Source organism: Dermacentor andersoni, chromosome 5, assembly GCF_023375885.2.
Source record: "Dermacentor andersoni chromosome 5, qqDerAnde1_hic_scaffold, whole genome shotgun sequence".
In the NCBI taxonomy this organism is placed as follows: Eukaryota; Metazoa; Arthropoda; class Arachnida; order Ixodida; family Ixodidae; genus Dermacentor; species Dermacentor andersoni.
Window position 1 is genome coordinate 121576435 of NC_092818.1, and position 23158 is coordinate 121599592.

The window sequence follows — 23158 nt, forward strand, 5'->3', positions numbered from 1 at the left end:
CCTTTTGAAGCTTAGCTGCCACGCGACAGGGAGCCATAATCCTACGCTTTTTAATCCGGACTATATTAATTGCCTGTGTGCTAACGATAAGTTTCGTGAAGAGAAGAAAAACAGGTACAAGTGATGCGTAACGCTTAGGAAGTAATTGCCTGCTTCATTATCATCATATTAACGTTGTGCTTCGTTTACATTTTACCTCCAGCTACGAGAACCTAAAAAATTATGTAGAATACGGGCGCAATCAGTCTTGTTTCTATTTCCCGGTTATTAATGAATGAATTCTCATTACAGTTTTTTATGGCTCGTGTCTTATTTTCTATAACTATAAGAGCCTTAACACAACGCTCGAGTGCCTAGTTCACGTATATTTTACGTTCATGATTGGGAAGAACCTGTGCCGTATAGCAGTACCTAAACATTTATCACGTCTACGCTGTTTCAGTAAAGAAGTCATTAGCATCTTCATAAGCTCCACTGAAGTGGATATCTCGAAGGCTAATTTGACTTTGGTGCGAAGATATTGGTTCCATCTTGAATTTATTTTGTGTTCGCTTCGGAGAATGTTGCAAAAAATCAATAACTAAATGCATCTTCATCTATGAGTTGCAAGCAAATATGTAAAATGAAGAGGACTTCGGTAAAGAGCCGGCATTTAATACAACACTGAGTTGCAAGATAAGCAAGATGAGCTTTCGCAAAATAGGCTTATGAAGTCTCTTTTCTCTTTTAATCGAACTTCTCGTTTCTCTTGTTTTTTTTTTTTGTTTTTTTTTTTCAGATAATGAAGCGTGCGTTCAACATAAGTCCTTGATGACTGGTTATTCGGCACTGTTCACTTCTTTTGTGCGAGAAGAGGGTCATTGCTCAACTAACATTCATAAGCTAAGCAATAACCGCTGTGGCGGCTGCTGCTATCTCGTCTTACCACCTTGTTGCTATCTTGGCTCGCTATGGGAAAGCCATGTGTCTAGGTGTAAGCACAACTTATCGTTCTACTAGCGGATCAGGTTATTTATGGTCACTATATGTGCATAAAATTTTGACCGCCCAGGTGCGAAACTTGACCGTGCGCTGTAGAACTGCTTGTAAGACCATATTACCGTTTTCTGTCATTGCTACTCACCACAGTAGAATGCAACAATTCTTGTTTCATATTATTTTATTGTGCATATATCTTACTTTCGAAAAATTGCCAAGCGCTGGAATTTTCTTTAATATTCCAGCACCCATCTGCACTATATATTACGATGCGTGCCTTCCGGCAGTGTAAGGCGACACATACATCCACATTTGGCTTTTGAGTTGCCGCTGTTGCGATGACGTCATTGTACCACTATTAGTTTTCAGTAAAAGGGGTTCTAACGTTTCGTTTCATTAGCACGACAAACCTTCTTCCTTGATATAGACGACCGTCAAGTCATATATAAGACGTGGCTGGGCGACCAGAAATTGTAGACATGAGATGGCGATCAATGGGTCATGCAGCAATGCCCGCACCTTCACCGGCGCACCTGATCGATACATGGCGGAAACGCCCCAATGTCAACAGGCGATTCGGCAAAGAAAAGATTAGGAAGACTACCGGCGCCCAAAAGCGGGCGCCAAAGGTATACTTTGATGGCGCCGCGCACCTTCGTATATGGAGTCCAGGCATAATCTAAACGATAAAAACGACACACACACACACGCACAAACACAAACACACACACACACACACACACGCACACGCACACGCACGCGCACGCGCACGCACACGCACGCGCACGCGGACACACACACACACACACACACACACGCGCGCGCGCACGCACGCACGCGCACACGCGCACACGCGCGCACACAAACACACGCACACACAAAACTGAGAGCCGAGAGGCAGCTCAGAGGGTTAGCGTCAAGCGAGCAGAGGCCAAAGCAGCATACCTCAAATAAGCGTCAGAAATATTGCAAACATCCAACCTGTCTAGAACGTCACGCGCGACACAGTATCTGACCCAGAGGCTCCATATATTTTCCCTCCGAGTCGCGCCGGCGTCCTTCGCACTTGTTTCGTGACCTTTCCACGTTTTATCCGTGTGTTTACCGGGTGGAGAAAGGCATACATATATAAAAAACAAAACAGGCGTGGCCAGAATGCGATAAGTTATCGTTAACGGCTCCGATTCTTCTGTAGACTCGCTTTCAAGGCGCCGGAAAGACGTCTCAAGTCTAGGGGGTCCAGATGCGCGCGCGCACACACATACACACACACACGCACACACAAATCACGCACGTTTGGGGCGCTCAAAACACGCCAGAAATACGAGACCTCTCGCTGGTATTGCCTTCCACTAGCGCTAAGAGAGCCAATATTCTCGTAAAAGACAGGGAAAAGGAGGTAGATACTCGCTTTTCCAAAAAAACGAAAAGAAACAAAATGTCCAGGTATGTTTCACAGGTAAGAACGCTAAAAAATAAAGAAAAGGAAACGAGAACAAACAGAGAAATGATCCAATTATCAAGCGGGGACCAGACTGTTGATATTTTTAGGCATCGCGGGTAGAACTTTGCGGAAATATGTTATACGTGATATCGCTTCGGGACTCCCACTTCCGTTCCTCGGCTGACGTGACAGCCGGGAATGGCGCACCGCGGCGCGAGATGACACGGCATCGCCGAACTCGGCTGATTAGGAGGAGGCAGGGCAGTAGAGAGAAGGAGGGGGGGGGGGTCATCTTTATATCAAGAAGAAAGAGCGGGTGAAGCGCTCACGCAAGTTCTCAGCCCTCGCGTGCGGCTTCGCTGCCTCAATACCGCGCGACTGATGACAAATGCACGTAGCGCGTACATCTACTCTTCGTCGCGGTGTCTCCGCAGCCTGATCGACACAGCCGCACTGGCGTGTTGCGAGACTACATTAGGTGCCGTGTGACCCTCCGCCCCGACCGATATGTACACGCATACGTGACGCGACGCCGCGAAACCGAGTGGAAGCCAGAACATGTCGACAAGGAACCGCCATTTGCCCTCCCCGAGACGTAAGCGCGACGCAGGCGACGAACTTGAGGCTACCGCGTTTTTCTTTTTTTCTCTGCAATGTTGTTAGTTTGTTTGTTTCGTTGTTGTTGTGGTCGTTTCTTGCTCCGCCTAGGAAAACCCGCTTGCACCTTGGCTATAAAAGCAGAGTCGAAGCTGCGCACAAATGACATGTCGAGAATTGTTTTCGTCCGGTTCTCAGGATAGGCACAACGTAATGCCACAGTGGGGTCATTGTCCCTTCTTGGCCTGCGATTAAAATTGGTCGATTTTCCCCAGCACGTATTTACGCCTTGAAGTCTTTACGATACGTGCAATGACACGCCAGCACTGAAGTTCCTGTATGATGGGCCTCGCTATAAGATTGGTTCTTCTTTTCTTTTTTCTTTTTTTCATCGTGTGTGAGATACAGTTCGGTCCAAGGAAATGAGAGCGGAGGAACTGCACTTTTCGGTCCGGAAATAGAAAGCATTGACGAAAAGCCAAAAAGCGTAATGGCAGGCCCCGGAAGCCAATAAACTAAAGAGCTAGCGTGGAAGCGGAATGCACACACGACATTCTGATCTCACTGTTGTTCATGCAAGCACGCGCACTCCGGCGCATGCGCGTATACCATCTCCTGCCGGTATACACACGATGCGGTATCTAGGCTTCATTGTCCTTGTAGCGTTTAACACGTCCCAGCTAATAACGTCACAAAAAGTGTGCTTCATCTCTTTTTTAAAGTGCTATCGCTCGAAATCAGCCGCTTGTTGTGCACAAAAAGCTTAACCACCTGATCAAAGTGCACACTGTCAAGAGTTATCCGCGGTCTCTGATGGGCGCTTGTCGCATCAGCATGTTCGAGATCACTGCGTACGGGAAAGGCCACCTCAGTAATGCATATTACATGCAGATACAAAACTGCCAGCATTTTCTTTCCTGTCTAATTTCAAGAGTAAATTAGGCCATACATGTACAATCAGGCGATATGCAGATTATTGACACGTGTACTTCTTCATCGAGTGACCGCGTTTCATCGTCTAACAAACGTTATCGCTCAGCGCGGGACGCGCCTGCCTGTATCGGAAATTTCTGGAATGTTATCGATGGTTTTATGCGCTGTATGTTGTCGCCGGACCTTGTGTAATCCGACTGCGCGTATGCGCGACGCGAATAGTGTAGAATGTTCACTAAGACACGCGGGCGCCAGCGATTGCTCTGGAACATTCGATGGCTCATGTATAAAAGCCGACGTGCTAGACCCGCTGATCAGATTTTTTATGATCGCCGACTGTGTTCGCCTCTATCGTTGTGCTACACTCTAAGTGCCCCTTCTGCCACACAACGATAATCGTCATCTGCCTTGATGCGTTTCCTTTCTTTAACGCTGCGAGCCCGGTACTTTCTAGTAACGAACGGCACGCGCGTTATCAGCATGATAGCATTGCCGACAGGAAATGATGTCATGCTGATAACGAGTGTGCAGTTGGTTACTGGAAAGTACCGGGCTCGCAGCGTTAAAGAAAGGAAACGCATCAAGACAGATGATGATTATGCTATCATGCTGATAACGCGCGTGCCGTTCGTTACTGGAAAGTACCGGGCTCGCCGCGATAAAGAAAGGAAACGCATCAGGGCAGATGACGATTATCGTTGTGTGGCAGAAGGGGCACTTAGAGTGTATAAGTGCAGCCTGTTTTTGAGGGCACAGGTTCGCCCAATAAAACACTAGTTTCGCCATTCACAGTTTTGCGGCTTTCTTCACTGTCACTACCACGTGACAATATAATCTGCCCATGAGGCCCTAGCTGCTGCTACACACACAACACATACGAATAATAAAAAAAATTCGACGATTTGCTTGCTTGATTTGCTGATATATTTAAAATCCAATGTGGTTCAGCATTTTGTTATAAAATAGCCAACACGTCTTAGCTGTCGAATAAAAAGACATATATGCAGCTTACACAGCATGACTAAGAAATTTAAGGGTCCTGTATAATCTCACTGTTGTAATATTTGTTTACGTACACACAGCGCTACACGCGGTGATTCAATTTACTATATATAGCGTTTTATCTACCGCAATATATTCAAAGCACACCTACCAACACCTCAGGAGCCCAGCGCTGCGGCATAACGTTTTTCAGCCCGAAGTGGGAGCGTTAATTTCTGCAGTCTTAACGCGGACATCCGGCAAATAGCAGACGACGCTTATTCATAACGATGAGTAAACTTCACGTTATTTGCTTGCCGCACTCGCTAAAAGCGATATTCAGACTCGGAAGCACACAGTAAACTTCTCCACTCGACGAGATCAACTTTTAACGCCTTGGAGGGTCGACGACCTCGAGCCCGGCACGTGCGATTGAGATTGCGCAGGAAAGCGTCGTCGCACATACGGTGTCCCGTATATTGCAGCGAGCTTAGGCGCGCGAAAACGCAGTGGCAAGCGCAGCAGCTCCGCCATGAACGAAGTACGCGCGTTTCTTGCAGCCGCCGTCTTTGTCGTCGTTCCAGTGGCATACACGTGCTTCTCTCTGCCTGACGCGCGGGTGGGCGCTGACGAAAATGGATATTGGCAGCGAAGCATCCCGCGGCTCGTGGCAGCCCGAAACTCAAGTATACACACGCGTCTTTGAATACGCACCTCACCCTCCCCTTATATACGCTCGCGCTATCACCACGTCCACACCGGCGCCTCCTGTACCCTCTGCCACCACCCAAAAGCCACTCTCGATCACATCCTTTTCCTCTGCCCGGCGGATCCTCCCCCGCGGGGCCTGGAGCAACTTACTACTTGGGAGGCTTGGGAGACCCTACTGCGCTCCGAGGACCCGGCCAAGCAAGCCATCGCCACAGGCCGGGCTGCCAACGTCATGAGCTTCCGGGACATGAACGTTTGAGTGCAGTGGGGCCGTGCGGGGGCCCAAGGACCTGCGTGTCCGCAACTCCCCTGCGTGCAATAAAGTTATCACCACCACCGTCTTTGAATTCACTGTACTAGACTTTGAAACTCAAACGCCCGTCGTAATCTTTTAAGTAATTGCGTACAGAGGGAGAGAAACGAGCTCAACGGAAAGAAATGCGGGCAGCCAGTTCGCCCTAAAGTATATTTCTCTGACCAGCTACCCTGCGAAAGGAGAAAAGGGAAGAGGAAAAGGAGCAAGACGTATAATGATGACGACAGAGGGAAGAGGCACAGCACAGTCAACTATTGCCCGGGCGGCCTGAAAACAGGATTTGAAGTCGCGCAGAAGGTCCAATATCATGTCCTCTGTCAATTGTTGGCTGTCTAGAAGGGCAAGGCCGTCAGTCAACCTCTGTCGATCTTCCATGTGCTTAGGGCGGTCACATAGCTCACGCTTTCTAGGTTAAAATTAAACTATGGGGTTTTACGTGCCGAAACCACTTTCTGATTACGCAAGGTTCATGCAAAGAGAAATACGGAGAGACTGAATGAGTGAATGTATGAAAGAGCGAGTGAGTGAATATATATATATATATATATATATATATATATATATATATATATATATATATATATATATATATATATAATCTACGGTGACAATTCGGCACGCCAATTAACCACAACGATACCTTCGCGAGCGCATGCTACACCAATGTACACTTTTGGAGGCGACACATATCGAGGCGGGTTAATGGTAGACGGTGAAGCCGTCAGCATGAAATAAACGCTGGATAGAGAGAGAGAGAGAGAGAGATTACATCGAGAGACAGACAGACGGACAACTCACAATATCCATTTCACGTATTTACTTGAAATTCCGAAGCGTTATACCGCTACGTCACCGGCCGCTCGGTTTCCGTAAGCATTGCACCTCAGTGCCCAATAATAGATAAGAACTACCTCACGCTCGAGAGTGTGGAAACACAAATACACGCTTACTTTTCGTTGTTCTCGTTTCGTCCTAGCTTCAAACAGCACGATCTACTCTTACACGCCACCAAAAAAAAAGAAAAATCAAGGTCAGTCGCCTTAAATCTGGTCGTCCGGTTCAAGAAAATCCTAACGGTTCGAGATGAGACAGCGTCGGAGCGAGTCGTGCAAGCCAGACTGCAAAGAGTGTAGGATGACTCGCTGGGCACTCTCGACAGAATGCTTGTGAACGCGACCAGACTGGTCAGACTGCGCTCTGCTTCTGATCCGACTACCTCGCGTTCTTAAGGTCTTTGCATATCGAGGGAGAGCTCGACAGTGCTCACAATTTTCAGTCTCTTTGTGATGAACACGGCTCCTTGGAATTAAGTAAGATAAGTTTCCCAAGTAGGACAAAGCGCGTAAGATGTTTTTTTGCGGGCTAGCCGAAGGAGGAGTTCAGGGCGCACGATATTTGGTTCTAAAGTACGAGTGTCATTCGTTCTGCTTTCCTTTCAGCCTACTTTTGAATAAATCGAGGCCGAGCGGTGTCTGCAGAAAGTTAAAGTGGCCAAAACTAGGAGGATTACTTCTCCACCGCTCGTAACCCTCTATGCATCCCATTTTCTTTCGTCCCGGTCTTGCACCGTGCAAGGAACAGCGTTAGAGCATGCGTCAGCGCTTTATTGCGAAGCAGTCCCGGGACCGTTTCTTTACTACCGCTCGTTAAGCAAAGACCGAGATCACGCGGTGGTACGACCATTAAAGCGTGAGGCTACAACTTCGGGTACCCGCAGTTGTTTGTAAACTGAAAAGTAAGTGTCTGGAGTATCCGGCAAATAAGAACCCAACATTATTTTTGTTTTTGCTATACTACTCGGCAATTCAACAAGAACATAAAATCGACGCGCCTCGGCAACAACGAAGCTCAGTCTGTGGTTTGGTACGTAGGATATTGGTTCTTCTTTCTTTCTTTCTTTTCTTTTTCTTTTTTGTACGTAACTGAGCCAACAAACCAATAAGCGCAAACACCTTCCTTTGCCTTTCCAACTGAATTGGTGCCATGGCTAACAAGCCGCATACACTGTCTGTCTGTTGCAGAAACGTTATGGACGGTAGTGCCGCTTGATTATGAGCTAAAACAAGAAAAAACTAAGTGCGGCGACAGTTGGCGCGCCATGCGTTCATAAGCAGGAACGGGTACTATTGCTGTCGCTTGTTGGTCTAGCCTTCCAAACACTGGTGTGTTTATTAAATTGGCTTGCCGACGCATATTCCATGCGCGAGCATGCAAAGATTGAGCGTGCAAATTTACCCGTCGTGCGCGTTTACGCTGTCAATCCTCACCTTCGAATTCATTCCTACATAAAAAAAAACACAGCTAACCGACAGCGCAAGAGAATTAGAAATATTGTGAGAACGCCAAGGTAATGTTTCTTCAAAACCTCCAGCCCACAACACATGGTTGTCTATATATTGTTTACGTGATGTATATACGAGAGCGAATCAGAAAGCCTTCGCCACTATTTTTTTAGCCCAAATTATGGCTGTAAATGCGAAGTCAACATATCCATTCCCAGCGGTAGACCTTTCTTGGACCGGCCTTATCTGCCGATAACTCCACGGCACGGCGCTGCTGTCATTTGTTGAAGATGGCGCTTATGCTTCACACGTCCACGGCGTACGAGCAACGAAGTGTGATTCGTTTTCTATGCAGGAAGAGACGAACGCCCATCGAAATCAAGAAGGAAATGCAGCCGACGTATGGGGAAGTGTGTCTCGCTTTAAGAAGTGTAGGTGGTGGTGGTGTTGTGAGTTCGCAAAAGGCCGTGAAGGCTTGTATCACAATGAACGTTCGGGGAAGCCGGGTGCGTCGCTGACTGACGACAGCACTTCCTGCATGGATGAAATTTCTCTGGGACCTATTTCACTGGGAGGGTCTGGACCACCCACCATATAGTCCGGACCCCACACCATACAGCCCCTAGTGAGTTCAACGTTTTCGGTCCGCTGAAGAAATTCCTGGCAGGACAGCGATTCACGTGCAACGATGAAGCCAAGACAGCTGTCCGACGGTGGTTCCACAGTCAGCTGGACGAATTCTACCTCAAGGACATCTCAAATTTAGTGTTGCGTTGAATTGCTTAACCGGTATAGGGACTACGTGGAAAAATAGTGTAAGGTACGTATAGTACGTATATTTGTAACTACTTGTATGTACCTTATTTTTGCTAATAAGAAATATGGGTACTTTGTGATTTGTTCTCGTACTTGCAGCTTGACTTGCCGGGCAGATGACCGGTGGACCATAAGCGTTACAGAATGGGTACCAAGGCAAGGGAAGCGCTGTAAAGAACGGCAGAAAATTAGGTGGGGTGATGAAATTAGGAAGTCTGCAGGCGCAAGTTGTAATCAGCTAGCGCAAGACAAGGATAATTGGAGATCGGTGGGAAAGGCCTTCGTCCTACCAGTGGACACAAAAATATGATGATGATGATGATGATGATGATGATGATGACGACGACGACGACGACGACGATGATGATGATATTTGCTGCTAGTGCGATTGGCTTCGCGAAATGCGTATGTGTAGCACAAGAAACCGCGTACCATGCAGTAATAGCATAAACGCAGTTAAGACTTGTCTGTCGTTTTAATGGTAAGTTTTGCCGCCATATTTTGGGCATTCAGCTATACGAAGAAACGAATCCAGCGGTTTTGAAAAGATTCTATAGAGATAAAAACAATTGCAGGCGTAGAATGGAGTAGAATGACGCAAGGCAGGGACAATTTTGAGACCGCTGGGAGAGGCCTTCGTCCTGCAGTGAAGTTAAAAAAACGAAAAAAATGCTGGGTGATGGCCATCATGACGAAGACTTCATAAGCAACAATCTAGCTGCAACAGATGCCCTTCCTTGAGAGTTAGTGATCAACTTTGACCACCAGCTTTTAGGAGCACTGATGTGTTAAAAGGATCGTGACTGTATCGAACACCGAAATGTTTGTCAGGCCCCTTGATCGTTTTTAGGTTGACAGATTCTTTTCACGCACTCTCTCGCTTTCTCTTTATCTTTTCTACCCTTTCTTTTCTTCCCCCAGTGCAGAAGGGCCAGACGAAAAGTTGCTCCGGCTAACCTCTCTTCCTGTCGCCTCTTATTTTCCCAATCTCTTTCTTCATCACTGGTATTCCTCTATGCGATCCATTCAAGAGCATTTGTGTGTTCCGACTTCATCGAAATGCGGCCAATGCCACTGCTGAGAACTGAACCCGCAACCTTGTGATTACCAGCGGAACGCCATTGTCACTGAGCCACTGCGACGGGTTCAGAGCAGGAGAAGAAAGAGAACGTTGTACGTACGGACTTTTCCGGTTTATCAAAGACATGCTGGAAACTGCCTCACAGGGTGCTACCTTCAATTACGTCAAGGGCGCTTTGGTGAAAGCGTCGGGGCCCAAAGCGTTACACCAATAATAAATACGAGCAAACCAGAAAAGTCACAGGTCGGATTGCTTAACTAACCAATAGCAATACTCTTAACCAATATTGCATGTTGTTCAATTTACCCAGGGCTCGCCAAACCACGCACTTCGCCCCCACCTGGTGCGTATAAGTAATGTATCCGCCCTCGACTTTTACGTATGCCGCCACAAGGCTGCGCCCTCCGCCTCTAAAAAAAATGAAATAAAAGAAACTACGGGAGTCGCATCCGCTGTCTATGAGTTATCGCCCTCTATACTTCCGGCTCCAACCCCCGCTTTGGTCTCATCGCACGACACGCATGCATGCTGTCGTCGTTCGGTCGGCAGTATAGGGCGTAAACGCGCCCTAGTTCCTTCAGTGACTCCCTTTATTAACGTCAAATGTGACCACTCTGCAAATGCGTCGCCTCCACTTTGTTTCATTTCCTTTCCTTTCCGTACGATGGGCTTGTCCCCCGCCTTCTTCATCCCAGCCAGCGCGGGATCGATATCAGCATAAGCATGCTCGCCGTTCAGGACGCACATGCATCAAAAACGGCTCACGTGGAGCCGAAAGCTTTACGGATTATTGGCCGAAACAGCCGCGGCCGCCGCTTACAGCGACGGCGAATATGGCCCCGTCGCCACGAAAAGACAGCACACGGAGAGAACGCTGCCGACGGAGACAAAAAAAATAAATACAAATGACATAAGAAGGCCGTACAGCGGAGGCGAGCCCGTTGAGCCGTCTTTTTCGATGCATCTATTTCTTTCCCATTACTATAGGCCGATGTCGCCGCTTCTGCAGGCAAACTAAATCCCATTTTGGGTGGGCCTCCGCCCTTCAAGGTGTATTTGTAGGCTCGTCCCTGCCTTGTCGAGCTCCAATATTTTGCAGAAAACATTAAAGTATCTTCGGCATTCTCCATAATTTGTTTCCCTGCTTTATTTCTTTTTTTTTCTCTCCCTCAAGAACTGACGAAAAAAAGTAAGGGAAGGATTTTAAGCCAGGCCCCGCCTAAACGCGCGTTATAACCCTCGTGTCATATTCGTCGTCCCCCACCCACATACACTCCCACTCGTTCTTCTGTCTTTCTTTCTTTCTTTCTTCCCTCCTTTATGTTCCGCGTCGAAGCATGTGGAAAATGGAATCGACTGAGCTTGAGGAAAGCCAGGCATAGCTTAGAGAGCTGCGGCGTCAGCGCTCTCACTTCACTTGAATTTTTTTTTTTATTATTACATGCCAAGCATTATGGGTGAACACTGCCAACTAAAAGTGGTTCGTCCTATTTCCTGTGAGCGCACGTCCTGCGTGCTATGTGTGTTATCCTAGGAATAATAGTATTATTCGGTTATAGAGAGAGAGAGAGAGAGAGAGAGAGAGAGGAAAGGCAGGAAGTTTAACCAAAGTCTCGTCTGGTTGACTGCCCTACACGTGGGGATGGAGAAAGGGTAAAAATAATAGTAGCAAATAGTAATATTATTACTGGACACAGTTTTCTCTGTTGCGTTCCTGTAACAATGTACGTTAAATGTAAAATGGAATACGCGCAGCCGTTGGGTTTTTGCAAAAAGGTTTCCTAATTTGCGTTAAACACACGAGATTTATTTCTCAGCCCTGAACTTCGGATACGAAGGCTCTAGAACGCGAAGCAATCTTGTTGTGCTCTCGGTAAACGCGACATCATATGGTGCTTTACGCTGACAAACACAGTGAGGCTTCATCAATGAGTGATTCGCCCGCACAGCACTGTAGTAACTTTCTGGTCCTGTAACAGCTATTCCAGAAGCCTTTCCTCACTGATCGGGGCCTTATGTAAGCGAACTTGTTTCGCATACAGTGCGAAACAAGAGCTTCGAAATGTTGCTTTGATAAAAAGAAAGAAAAAAAAAACGAGGGAGAAATATTTCGAAAGAGAGAAACACGAGAAGAGAAGTTCTGTGATGAAGCAATTCACGTGGAGTGAATAATTATCACAGAGCATATAGGTCAACGTGAGACGTGATAGAGGTGGTTGTTTGATAATTAGTAAATTGGGAACTATTTATTTATTTATTTATTTATTTACTTATTTATTTATTTAAAGTTACACTGCAGTTAGCCTTTTAACTATTACATCGATGGTAATTTGTTAGTTCATGCTAACCAGTTTAAATATTTAGGTGTTACAGTAACGCATAATCTGACATGGCATACGCACATAGAAAATGTGTGGTCGAAGGCGAACAAGAGGCTAGGTTTCTTTAGGCAAAAACTAGATCAAACTTCGCGAGATGTAAAGCTGATAGCTTATAAACTTTTGTTACACCTTTACTTGAATATGTCTCAGTCATGTGGAGCCCTCATCTGAAAGAAATGACTACAAGGTTAGAAACAGTTCAACGTCCTGCCGCGCGCTTCATATGCTCAAAGTACCGCCGTTTAGACTCCGTCACCCTGATGTTGCAGTCTTGTGAACTGGAAACAATAAAAGTACGAAGGCAAAAAAATCGTCTGAAAGTGTTTTTTAGAATGCTACACGGATATTTAAAAATCAACAAAAATGAGTATGTGCAGCTTCCAGGAAAACCAAGCAGTCGTGTTATTAATGTTTTACGCCCATACTTTGCTCACAGTGATGTGTTCCGCTTTTCTTTTTTCCCTGCCGTGATTGAACTTTGGAACGCGATACCAAGCTACTTGGTAGATGCCAGTGATGTTTGTGAACTTGAAAAATTGTTAAACATGTATTTTTGTGATTCCACTGCCACTTGATGCACCTGTATATGTGGTCTGCCTGTATTTAAATCGTCCCTGTAAGTACCCTCAGCAGAGGGATGACAGTAAGAATAAATAAAATTCACCGATGAGGGATATAGAAACACAATTTAGAAACTTCATAAGAGATACACACAAATAGAAGTTATAGCAAGCATGATACAAAGCGTAATGTGCAATCAAGCATCAGAAATAGTCGTGTTAAACCACTGTCCACGCCAAAATTTCCCTTGGTTAGCTTATCACATGCAGTGACAGTTAGCGGAGAGAAATGATATTTAAAAAGCTTATTTTTTTTGCACCAGAAGTGTTATGTTATAACTATGTAAAACAAATATATTACGCTGAGTACCACATACTGTTAGCGCGATAGTTTTTAGCCTGTCTCTGCAAGTAGCATAAAATATAGTACAAACACGTAACCTCTATTACTTAGTTCCTCCTGCATACATAAAGGTTACAATGGCCGAAGTACATACATTATATACGTTTACTGGTCTCCGCGATGCGACTGGCCTTGTGATGTTCCCATAGTAGCCTCTAATGAACGCTGTAATTTGTACTGTTGAGGATCAGACAGTTCCTGTTCTGAAGGGCGATTGTGCGCAAAAGAAAGTAATAAACATGTCATGGTGCTGAAAAAAACAAAGGAAAATAAAAAAAAATGAGGACATGCCAACCGTGATGATTGCGTACGCGCAAGCTACCGACGCGTGCAACGGGGCTCGACAACAGCCTGTAAGTGCTGTTTCGAGCATTTATCGTTCAAGTTACACTTCTGCGCCCAACTCGCGGACGACTGCCAAATGGTCTTTACGTGTAATGGCTGTTATCGCCACGGCAAGGTAAATGCCCTACGCAGGTCATTTTACTACATGTAAATGCTTTTTACCCTAACGCTGGAACTAAGTGCCGCTCATCAAAAGACAGCCATGAAAACGCCTGGCCTGCGCGTGCACGTTTGCGCTTTAGGTCATCATTGTTATCTTCCTCCTCCATCGACCTTTCAATCAGCGTGTTGCTTTTGCGTTAAGTTCTCTTCGTAATAAGCCCCCCCCCCCCTTTTTTTTTCTTTTTCGCTAGCCTATCGGCTTTCTCTGATAATGTGTATTATTTGTTAGTTGATATGATGCAATATGATGCAGGGCGTTATGAGCGTAACATATCGCTAGGACCTTTCACATGTGAGTGAGCGAGCGAGCTGGTAAGCACGGTCGATCAGTGAGCTAGCCAATCACTCAATATATAAGTCAATCAATAGAGGAGCTCACAATGACAATGCCGACATAGGCTACTATCAAAATAGACGCGATTCGAGCAGTTTGGTGTTGGACTTAGTAGACTTGTACTAGTTATTAGTAACCACAGCGCTATTCCCTAACCGCGATACACGAGAACACCATAGATGTAGCGCTTCGGTTTGTGCCCAAAGCACACACTTGGCGAGTCAAAGAAAAGGTTGAAGATGACAGTTTCGAATTTCATTGCGGTGTTTGTCGCATTGTTTTCTTCCGCAAAATTCGATAAGGCCTAAAAAAAAAAAAGACACATTGCCTTAGCGTTATTTCCTTCTCTCGTCTTCAGAGTCGCGCCCCCGCCTGTCTGTCTGCCCGTCTCCGCGCCGAAGTTATCGCGGCCTTCCATCGCCATCTGGCGAGGAACCGCCCCATTCCGGAGTGCGGCGGCCTTTTTGAAAGGCGCCACTTCTCGAAGCCATCGGAAGACGCGGGACGGCTGCCGGCTTCTTTTTTTTTTTCTCTCTCTCTCTCTCTTCGCAATCGCGCCCTTGTTGGTGTGACGGAAGGCAGCAGCCGTGAGCAAAGGTCGCAGTGATGAAGAAAGGCTCAAAGAAAACAATGAGAGAGGACGTTTCTTATCGCCAAAGGCCAGAGAAAATACGAGAAAGCCAGGGGGCGCCTCCTCTCCGCTGAAAAAGAAAATAAACGCTAACGCGGCACGCGAAACGGCGAAGAGAGATGGAGGTGTACTGTGGTATATACGGGGACGGGCGAAGCGAAATGGAAAGGTAAGGAAGGCTATAGGTAAAATTCTGCCCCTCCTCACCTCCCCGTTCTCCTCAACGATTCCCCAACGCCCCTCCATCGCGCCCGCTAGGCGTTCTTGGTCTGGCGTGCCAAGCGAGCCGCAAAAACAGATCGGCATCTCGCCCACCGCACGGAAAAGACGTCAATTTTCACGTCATCGCATCGTCGACGCGCTCATCTCTTCCCTCTGCGGTGCCCGGACGAGCGGTTCAAAAAGTCGGGTCCCATTGTGTGCGCGATGGGCGTGCGACTCACTCTCGCTTATCGCGCCTTGCCCCGCTGCGCCTACAACGCACGCAGCCACCGCCACTGCAGCCTATAACGGGGAGTGTATATGCCGCCGCTTGGTTGGTTGGTGTGAAGGGCTCATTTCTCGCCGGAGGCGTGAAACGACCCGACCGACGACGCATTGTCTGTGTTGTTGTACACCCTTTCCCCCTGCCACCTAGCCACCAAGAGGAAGGGATGAGAGAAAGAGAGAGAGATGACGCGCACTTTTTTTTTTCTAGTGCGGTCTAAGAAGGGCGCTGGAATGTTTAAGCAGGCGCACGACGTTCACTTGCACTCGATGGATGCGCCTTTTGCGATGCTGCTGCTGGATCTGCCCGGCCTTTAGCTGCCATGTTGCGGTGTTGGGTGGTGCCATATGGAATGACCCGAGCCCTCTCCTTTCCATCTCGAGGCTGCCACTCAAGCTGCTTGCTTTTTATCGCCGCACAGACAGCGAAAGGATCGCCGCGTTCACGCGTTCCATAACGTCTTCGATAGTCGCGGAAGAGCCGCACAATTCCGCAGTCAACTTGGTTGGTGTATGTTTCATTACCAACGACATCTCACTTTTTCATATATCTTTGCGTGCGTGTGTGCGGGAACATGTACCTTGCAGGGACGAAGGAATCCGCTCTAAAGGCGTGACATTCACACGTGGATGTGTAAGAAGTCCGCTAGAACAAACGCACGCAACAGGAAATGAAAATGTGCCTACGAACGAATGCTCTGGAAAGCGCCGCGCCTCCGAAACAGCTTTGCAATCGAAATCTAGCGTCAAAACACTCGCACATTTACGCAACTCTTCCTCTTATAAACCGACACGTTACGTAGCTTGCAAAGCCGTTCTTGAGGTTCAGAGTTGCCTTTCACTTGTTAATCTTGATTATTTGAACCGTATTTCACACTTGTTACGTCACCACTAACCGTGTACGTACGAATTGCCGCGTTTCCTACGCTGCTCGAGTATAAGACTTTAGACGAGAGAGAGAAAGAGAGAGAGATAAAAGAAAGGAAAGGTCGGGAGGCTAACCAGACTCACCTCCGGTTTACTACTTCAGACGATAATGAGTATCACTTTCTTTGAAATTTAGTTAGTAATCACGCAGGTTCAAGTGGCCATCTCCTTGTTGTCATCGACCTGACAACCCAGTTCACGTTTACAATAAAATTTTGGGGAGGAGTTGTTTGCATACGTTTGTTCTTGCCTTTCTGGGTGAATTCTCTTTCGAGTGCAATGCTTTCCATGCGAATCGGTGCTTGACGTTCTACCTTTGTCTTGCTATCCGGACAGAAGAGCGCCAATAACTCGTTCTGTGTGCTTCACGTCGCTCACCTGTGTTCGTGCTGTAAAGCTGCCGCCTTAACAATGCTTACAGCTTCTGCGTCTAACAGAGTGGCTTGCATGTCTTTCTGTGCATATCCTTTCCCCTTCCCCATAGGCCGACCGGTCAGGGCCGTTGGAAGCCATAGTGCCCGCTCCATGAACAGAGACCCGCATGGTAAGCCCGCTGGTCACGTGCTCCCTGCTTGATTTTTGTTTAATATGTTCAACCCAGTCTCCTGTATACCGCTCCATTTCGCCAAATCTATTACGATTGCTCAATTCCTGGATGATCAACAGTGCGGCCCCAACAATAAAAGCCGCCTCAGCCATGAGTCGCTGTTTCGACAAGGAGACTTCGAAACAATGTCTTCAAGTCTCCATATTCATATAGGTATCGTTGTGTTGCTTCAACGAGAACACGATACTGTTCTCTTGCCACTTTAAATATTAATAATACATAGTAGCTTCGTATTACTAGCATAACGGCTCCCATATATTGGCGTATCTTACTAACACTGAAAACACGTTAATATGCATTCTAATTTATTCTAATATAAAAATAACATAAGCGATATATATGTAACTGCGAAGCCTTGCGCCACAGTTACCTATTTCAAACAGCCCTGTAAATATTGCTACGACCAGTATTAACCAGTAGTTAAGCAATATTTAAGCCAGTACAGCTATATAACCTTAAGAAGGGGAAATTTGTACGTTTATAGTGTCACTGTCGCAAAGCAGTTGCGGCTGCTGAGTAGACCTTCGCCCTTGTTCGATTCAATTCGATTGGGATTGGGTATTGGCATCGAGTGCTACATTCACACAGGCTGGCTGGGTGTATGGGCATACCGTTTATTGGCAACATTCTTGCTACATCGTGGCTTCGACATATGGACACGACCCGCTCTGCAACAAGCGATACAACACCAGGCCACCCAGTAAGTAGCTCTGCTTACCCCACACACTTGAGGAGTCGCTGACTGACTCAACAGCACCTAATGTGGGCGCGTTAACGGAGCTTACCCCCGCATCATGGCCTTTTGGCTCACAGTATAACAGAAGTGGACGATTCCCATTACATCAAGAGCCGAAGCCATCGACGTCGCTACCTGACCCCCTTTCCTGCCGCCTCTCGCCATCGCCCTAAGACCCAGCAGCCCCGACAAGGGTCCAGGCTTTAAAAAAAATTTTTGTCCCTCTTTCTCTCTCTCTCTCTCTCTCTCTCTCTGCTTGATGACACAGCGTGAAATTGTTGAGCTTTCGTTTGGTCAAGCTCCCTTATCAAAACACCAACTGCAGACAATAAGCTTTCTCACCATACAAGCACGACTCGCAATACCAGGGCTCTAAAAGCATGCGCAGCGTTTTGTCTGGCTTTAAAATTAAATTCTGGGGTTTCACGTGCCAGCACCACGATCTGGTTATGAGGCACGCCGTAGTGGGGGACTCCGGGTTAATTTTGACCACTAGAGGTTCTTTAACGTGCCTCCAATGCACGGAACACGGGCGTTCTTGCACTTCTCCCCACTCGAAATGTGGTCACCACGGCCGGGATTTGAACCCGCGGCGGGGATTTGATTCCACGACCTCGTGCTTAGAAGTGCAACATCATAGCCGCTAAGCCACCGCGGCGGGTTTTGTTTGCATTTGTCTTACCTTCAGGAGCAAGCGTGTCAAACGATTGGTGACGACACTGAAGAAAATCCTTCTACACACCCTTCGTCCTTCACCATCGCCCACCAGAATTTTTAATATCGCATTCGTAAGTACGTATTTTGTTGAACAGGCAGGCGTCTAGAAAAGGTTGACTGACCAAACGACTATTTCAGCGACACTGTGTAGCAGGTCTGCTTCAGAATTGAGGAACCTTTAGTTTCCTTAATCAGGAAATCTTGTGCACAGTCATGTGAAGGCCGCCTTGCACAACCGCATAGTCTGGCAGCGAACTGCGAAGAAGTTTTTAAGACGTTAGGAGAACTTCTAACTTAGCGTAACGCACTTCGAAAGTTTGGTCGAGAGAGATCGAGAGAAGTCGCATCGCAAGAAGGCGGCGAAATTGATTTGCCGAGCGACGCAGCCACATTGATAGAATCGTGGGTTGGACGAAGGCACGAGGAGCACGGCCGCGCGCGCACACACTCATCGGTGTTTCAGCCACACGGGAAAGCCGGCACTAAAAGCGCGGGCGTCTTCGTGTTGCCAAGAAAAATGAATTAGAGGCGAAAAAGGCAGCTGGGAAGAAAAATGATGAGGGAAAGGAAAAGGAAAGAAGGGAAACGTCGGAACGAAGGGAGAAAGACGGAAAACAAGGAGTCAGAGAGAGAGAGAGATAATATAACGGGATAAGATAAAGGCGGCGCATTCCGATGCGGAGGAAGCGGAATCCGGTTTCGTCTGGAGAGGAGGCGTCAATCGGATTCCGGTAAATCGCGTTGGCCAGCCAGATCAGCAGAAAATATCAAAGACGCCGGTTCAGCACGCACTGCGGACACACACACGCACGCACCGCGCCTGTCTCGAGGAGGGAGGGCAGGAAGACGTGCCGGCCACGACTTTGCCCCGGTTGACGTGCAGCCGCGCCAGCAGGTTGCCGGAAGCAGAGACACTCGCTGAGCCAAGCAAAGAAACGAATGCCCGCAGAAAAGAGGCGGGAGGGGGGGATTCGCAAGTATCGAAGCAAGGAGAAGGGGGTGAAAACGTGGCACGAGTTTGGGGCTAGACTGATAGTACACGACAAGAGCTTTGCCATACGTCGAGAGAGATATAGACAGGCAGCTATAGGCAGTAGTCCAGACGAAGGTCTAAAAGCCCGCGTGTTCTCTGCGACAGCAGCAGTGCGCGAGAGCCGACGATACGGCGCATCCATTGCTTGCTGTTGCGCGACACCGACTCGCCTTTTCCCGTGGAAAGCATCCGCGTTAATACCGGCACCTTGCCGACAATGCCGGTACCTTCTCACTGGCGTTCACTGACATAAAAGGATGAGCTTCTTTTACGTGACCCATCTTTCTAACCCGCGCCCTCTTCTCTAGCTCCTCATACTTCCTGACTACGAGGGCTCCAAAACGCAACCGTGACTAACCTTTTCTTTCTTTAGTTTAATTACACAGCAGCGATGTCAGGGCCGGATTGCTCGAAAGCTAGCGGTGCGCTTAGCACGGACAAAAGGAGCTTCGACGTGATGCCCAATAGTAAAGGCGTTCCACTTCCACCCCACTACCCGCTTACACGCGTCTACTCTGGCATATCTTCATTTAAGAGCGTCGCATTTTGCCGCCTTAAGTATAAACAGCGCGGATTCGCGTCTGCGCTGTTGGGGTCTCGGTGCTGACGCCCGTTATTGCCAATGGGTCGCAAGCCCCAAGGGTAGCGTTGGCCTGGCGGCCTGGGGCACTGGAAGCATCCGAAGGTCCCGGCAAAGCAAGAGTAGACTGGTAACAGAACAACTTGTTTATTCTAACATAGCAAAAGAGCGGCCGGTCAGGTCGACCGAAGTGGAGAGACGGGAGAGCACGTAACTCAACAGAACAAATCGGAGCCTCTCTCCTGGCGTCCGGGGGCAGCTGCTCTTATACTCTCGGCGTCGCGGGCCAGAAGGAAGGTCACGGGATGAGCCCACGCGACGGCGGAGCATGAGCCCACGACGGCGCGCACGGTCGAGCGGAGAGACATGTTGAGCCGAGTGTAGTGACGCATCGCCAACCTGCCGACGGACAGACCTCCTGGCACCTCACTTGGGGAGCTCCGCTCCCCGGCTGCCGCGCATTGACAAGCGTGGGCACACACACACACACGCACACACGAAGACACGTGGCACTGAAACACGCCTGGACACGCTTGGCGGGGAGGCGTTGCGGCGGCGTCGAACGGGCCAAAATGTCCGCCGCTTTGAACGAAGCCCCGGCGTCCGTTGCATCCGCGCCGGCATTACCGCGCGTTGTAGGCGAAACGTAACAGACCGCCCCGCCGGGGGAAGGAGATCCCGATGGTCAGGGGACTGCATCCGCTGTCCGGAGGGATGTCGCTCGATGATGCTCATAACCGAAGTCGGGCGTCCTTTGGCGTTTCTTGAGCGCAGCGCACAGAGAAGGCCTCGTTCTCACGTTCACGTTCACACAGGACACTGCAAAGTGACTTCGGGAGAGTTGACATTTTTGTTCTCGTTTCCGGCAAGCGTTAGAACTACGCCGAAAGTCAACCGCTCAGTCAGCAAGCACGGCACAACCCTCACTAAGCCCTGCCAGGCTCTTTCCCCTGTTATACTGCTGCCTAGTTCCTTACAGTATTTTAGCAGCACTCAGAACGCGTCCACAAATCGGAAAATTGCACTAGAAAGCACATCATCACTTTGAAACACTACACAAAAGCAATAGGTTAAAAATCCTGCCTCAGGAAGAAAAACATCAGTAACAAGCAATTTTGAGGCTGATTCCCACGTTAGGGGCTTCGACTTAAGCCATCGGCGTTACCGTTGAGACTCCCCTTTTTGTAACGCACCTCAAAGGAATATTGTTGCAAAGCGAGGCTCCAGCGCAGGAGGCGGCCATTTTTGGGAGAGATGGTCTGCAGCCATTGGAGAGGGCAGTGATCCGTCTCAATGATAAACCTCGAGCCAGCTAGGTAACATGACAATTTCTGAACGGCCCACACGATACACGCACACTCTTTCTCGGTGGCGCTATACGCCTGCTCACGACTCGTCAGCTTACGACTAGCATACAGGACGGGGTGTTCTACTTCTCCATTTTCCCGTTGGCACAGTACAACGCCCATGCCTCGCTCACTAGCATCACACTGAACAACGAACCCTTTTGTGTAGTCGGGCGATCGTAGCACAGGCTGGCTTGTTAGGGCGCTCTTTAGGGCGCTAAAAGCTCTTTCCTTTGTCTCATCCCAGACGACTGTTTGCGGCTCTGTCTTTCTTAGAGCATCCGTCAAGGGAGACGCGATATCAGAGTACCTGGGGATGTACCTCTGATAGTAGCCGGCGACACCTAAGAACGACCGAATATCGGTCTTCGTGCGCGGTTGCGGGAAGTCTCGCACAGCGGCCACCTTTATTTCAGAGGGGCGGCGACGACCCCGACCAATCACGTGTCCGAGGTAGACAACCTCGGCCTGTGCTAACTGGCACTTGGGAGCCTTGACTGTCAAGCCCGCATCGCGCAGGCGGGTTAGCACTGCCCGCAAGTGCGCCATATGCTCAGGCCAGGATGCGGAGAATATCGCTACGTCGTCTAGATACGGTAAAGCGAATTCTTGCTGTCCCCGCAACACTTTATCCATGAGGCTTGAAAAGCAGTATGGCGCGTTCTTCAAACCAAAACTCAAAACTTTAGGACGGAATGTCCCCATTGGTGAAATGAACGCCGCATACCTACTAGCCTCTTCTGTAAGTGGAACCTGCCAATAACCCCTGACAAGATCTAGGGTGGAAATAAACTGAGCGCTACTCACTCTCTCAAGGCGCTCCTCGATGTTAGGGATCGGATAAATTTGATCCTTAGTGATGGAATTAAGCCTGCGGTAGTCGACGCAAGGACGAGGTTCCTTGCCCGGTACCTCAACTAAAATCAAAGGGGAGGTATAATCACTCTCACCCGCTTCAATAACACCGAGCTGTAGCATTTTCGTTACCTCAGCCTCCATAATATCGCTCTGGCGGGGTGACACCCGGTACGCCTTGGATCGTACTGGCTCTGGGGAGGTAAGTTCTATGTCATGAGTAAGGACAGAAGTCCTACCAGGCCTCTCAGAGAACAGACCTTGAAACTCTTGTAAGAGCTGGTGTAGTTCGGTTTTCTGCTCAGGCGACAGCGATGCTTTACTTATTAAGTCACTAATGACTTGATCGGTGTCTTTCCTGTTCGTCACTGAGCCTAGTCCCGGAAGCTCGACCGGAAGCTCTTCGGGCACGTTTACCATCATGCACACCACTGCTTCCCGTTGCTTATAGGGTTTGAGCAGATTACAGTGGTAAACTTGCTGTGCTTTCCGCTTTCCTGGCAGACTCACCACGTAGTTAACGTCCGACAGTTTTTGAACAATCCGTGCTGGGCCCTCCCACTGCACGTCGAGTTTGTTCTTTAGCGATGGGCGCAATATCATGACCTCATCGCCCACCTCAAAACGACGGGCCCTGGCTGTCCGATCATAATAAACCTTGGCCCTCTGCTGGGCCTTTGCCATTGCTTCACCTGACAACTCCTGTGCCCTTCTTAAGCGTTCGAGGAGCTTAAGCACGTACTCTACCACGACTGGGTCGTCGCCCCTGCCTTCCCATGATTCTCGAAGCATGCGAAGCGGAGATCGCAGCGAGCGACCGTACACCAGCTCAGCTGGCGAAAACCCCGTAGCCGCATGCGGCGCGGTCCTTAATGCAAACATCACTCCAGGCAGACACAGCTCCCAGTCAGTTTGA

The 23158-nt window shown here is 48.4% G+C and overlaps 1 protein-coding gene across 2 annotated transcripts in view; it reads left to right on the plus strand.

Annotated features, from left to right (window-relative positions):
* Positions 1–23158, plus strand: part of LOC126531080 (uncharacterized) — a 332314-nt gene that overhangs the window by 297668 nt on the left and 11488 nt on the right. The window contains exon 4 of one of the 2 annotated variants that reach the window (XM_050178467.3): positions 16853–16912. The exons of the other annotated variant lie outside the window; for it this stretch is intronic. Coding sequence (XP_050034424.1) covers positions 16853–16912 — 60 coding nt within the window. The remainder of the gene's footprint in view (positions 1–16852; positions 16913–23158) is intronic. 2 annotated transcript variants of the gene reach the window in all.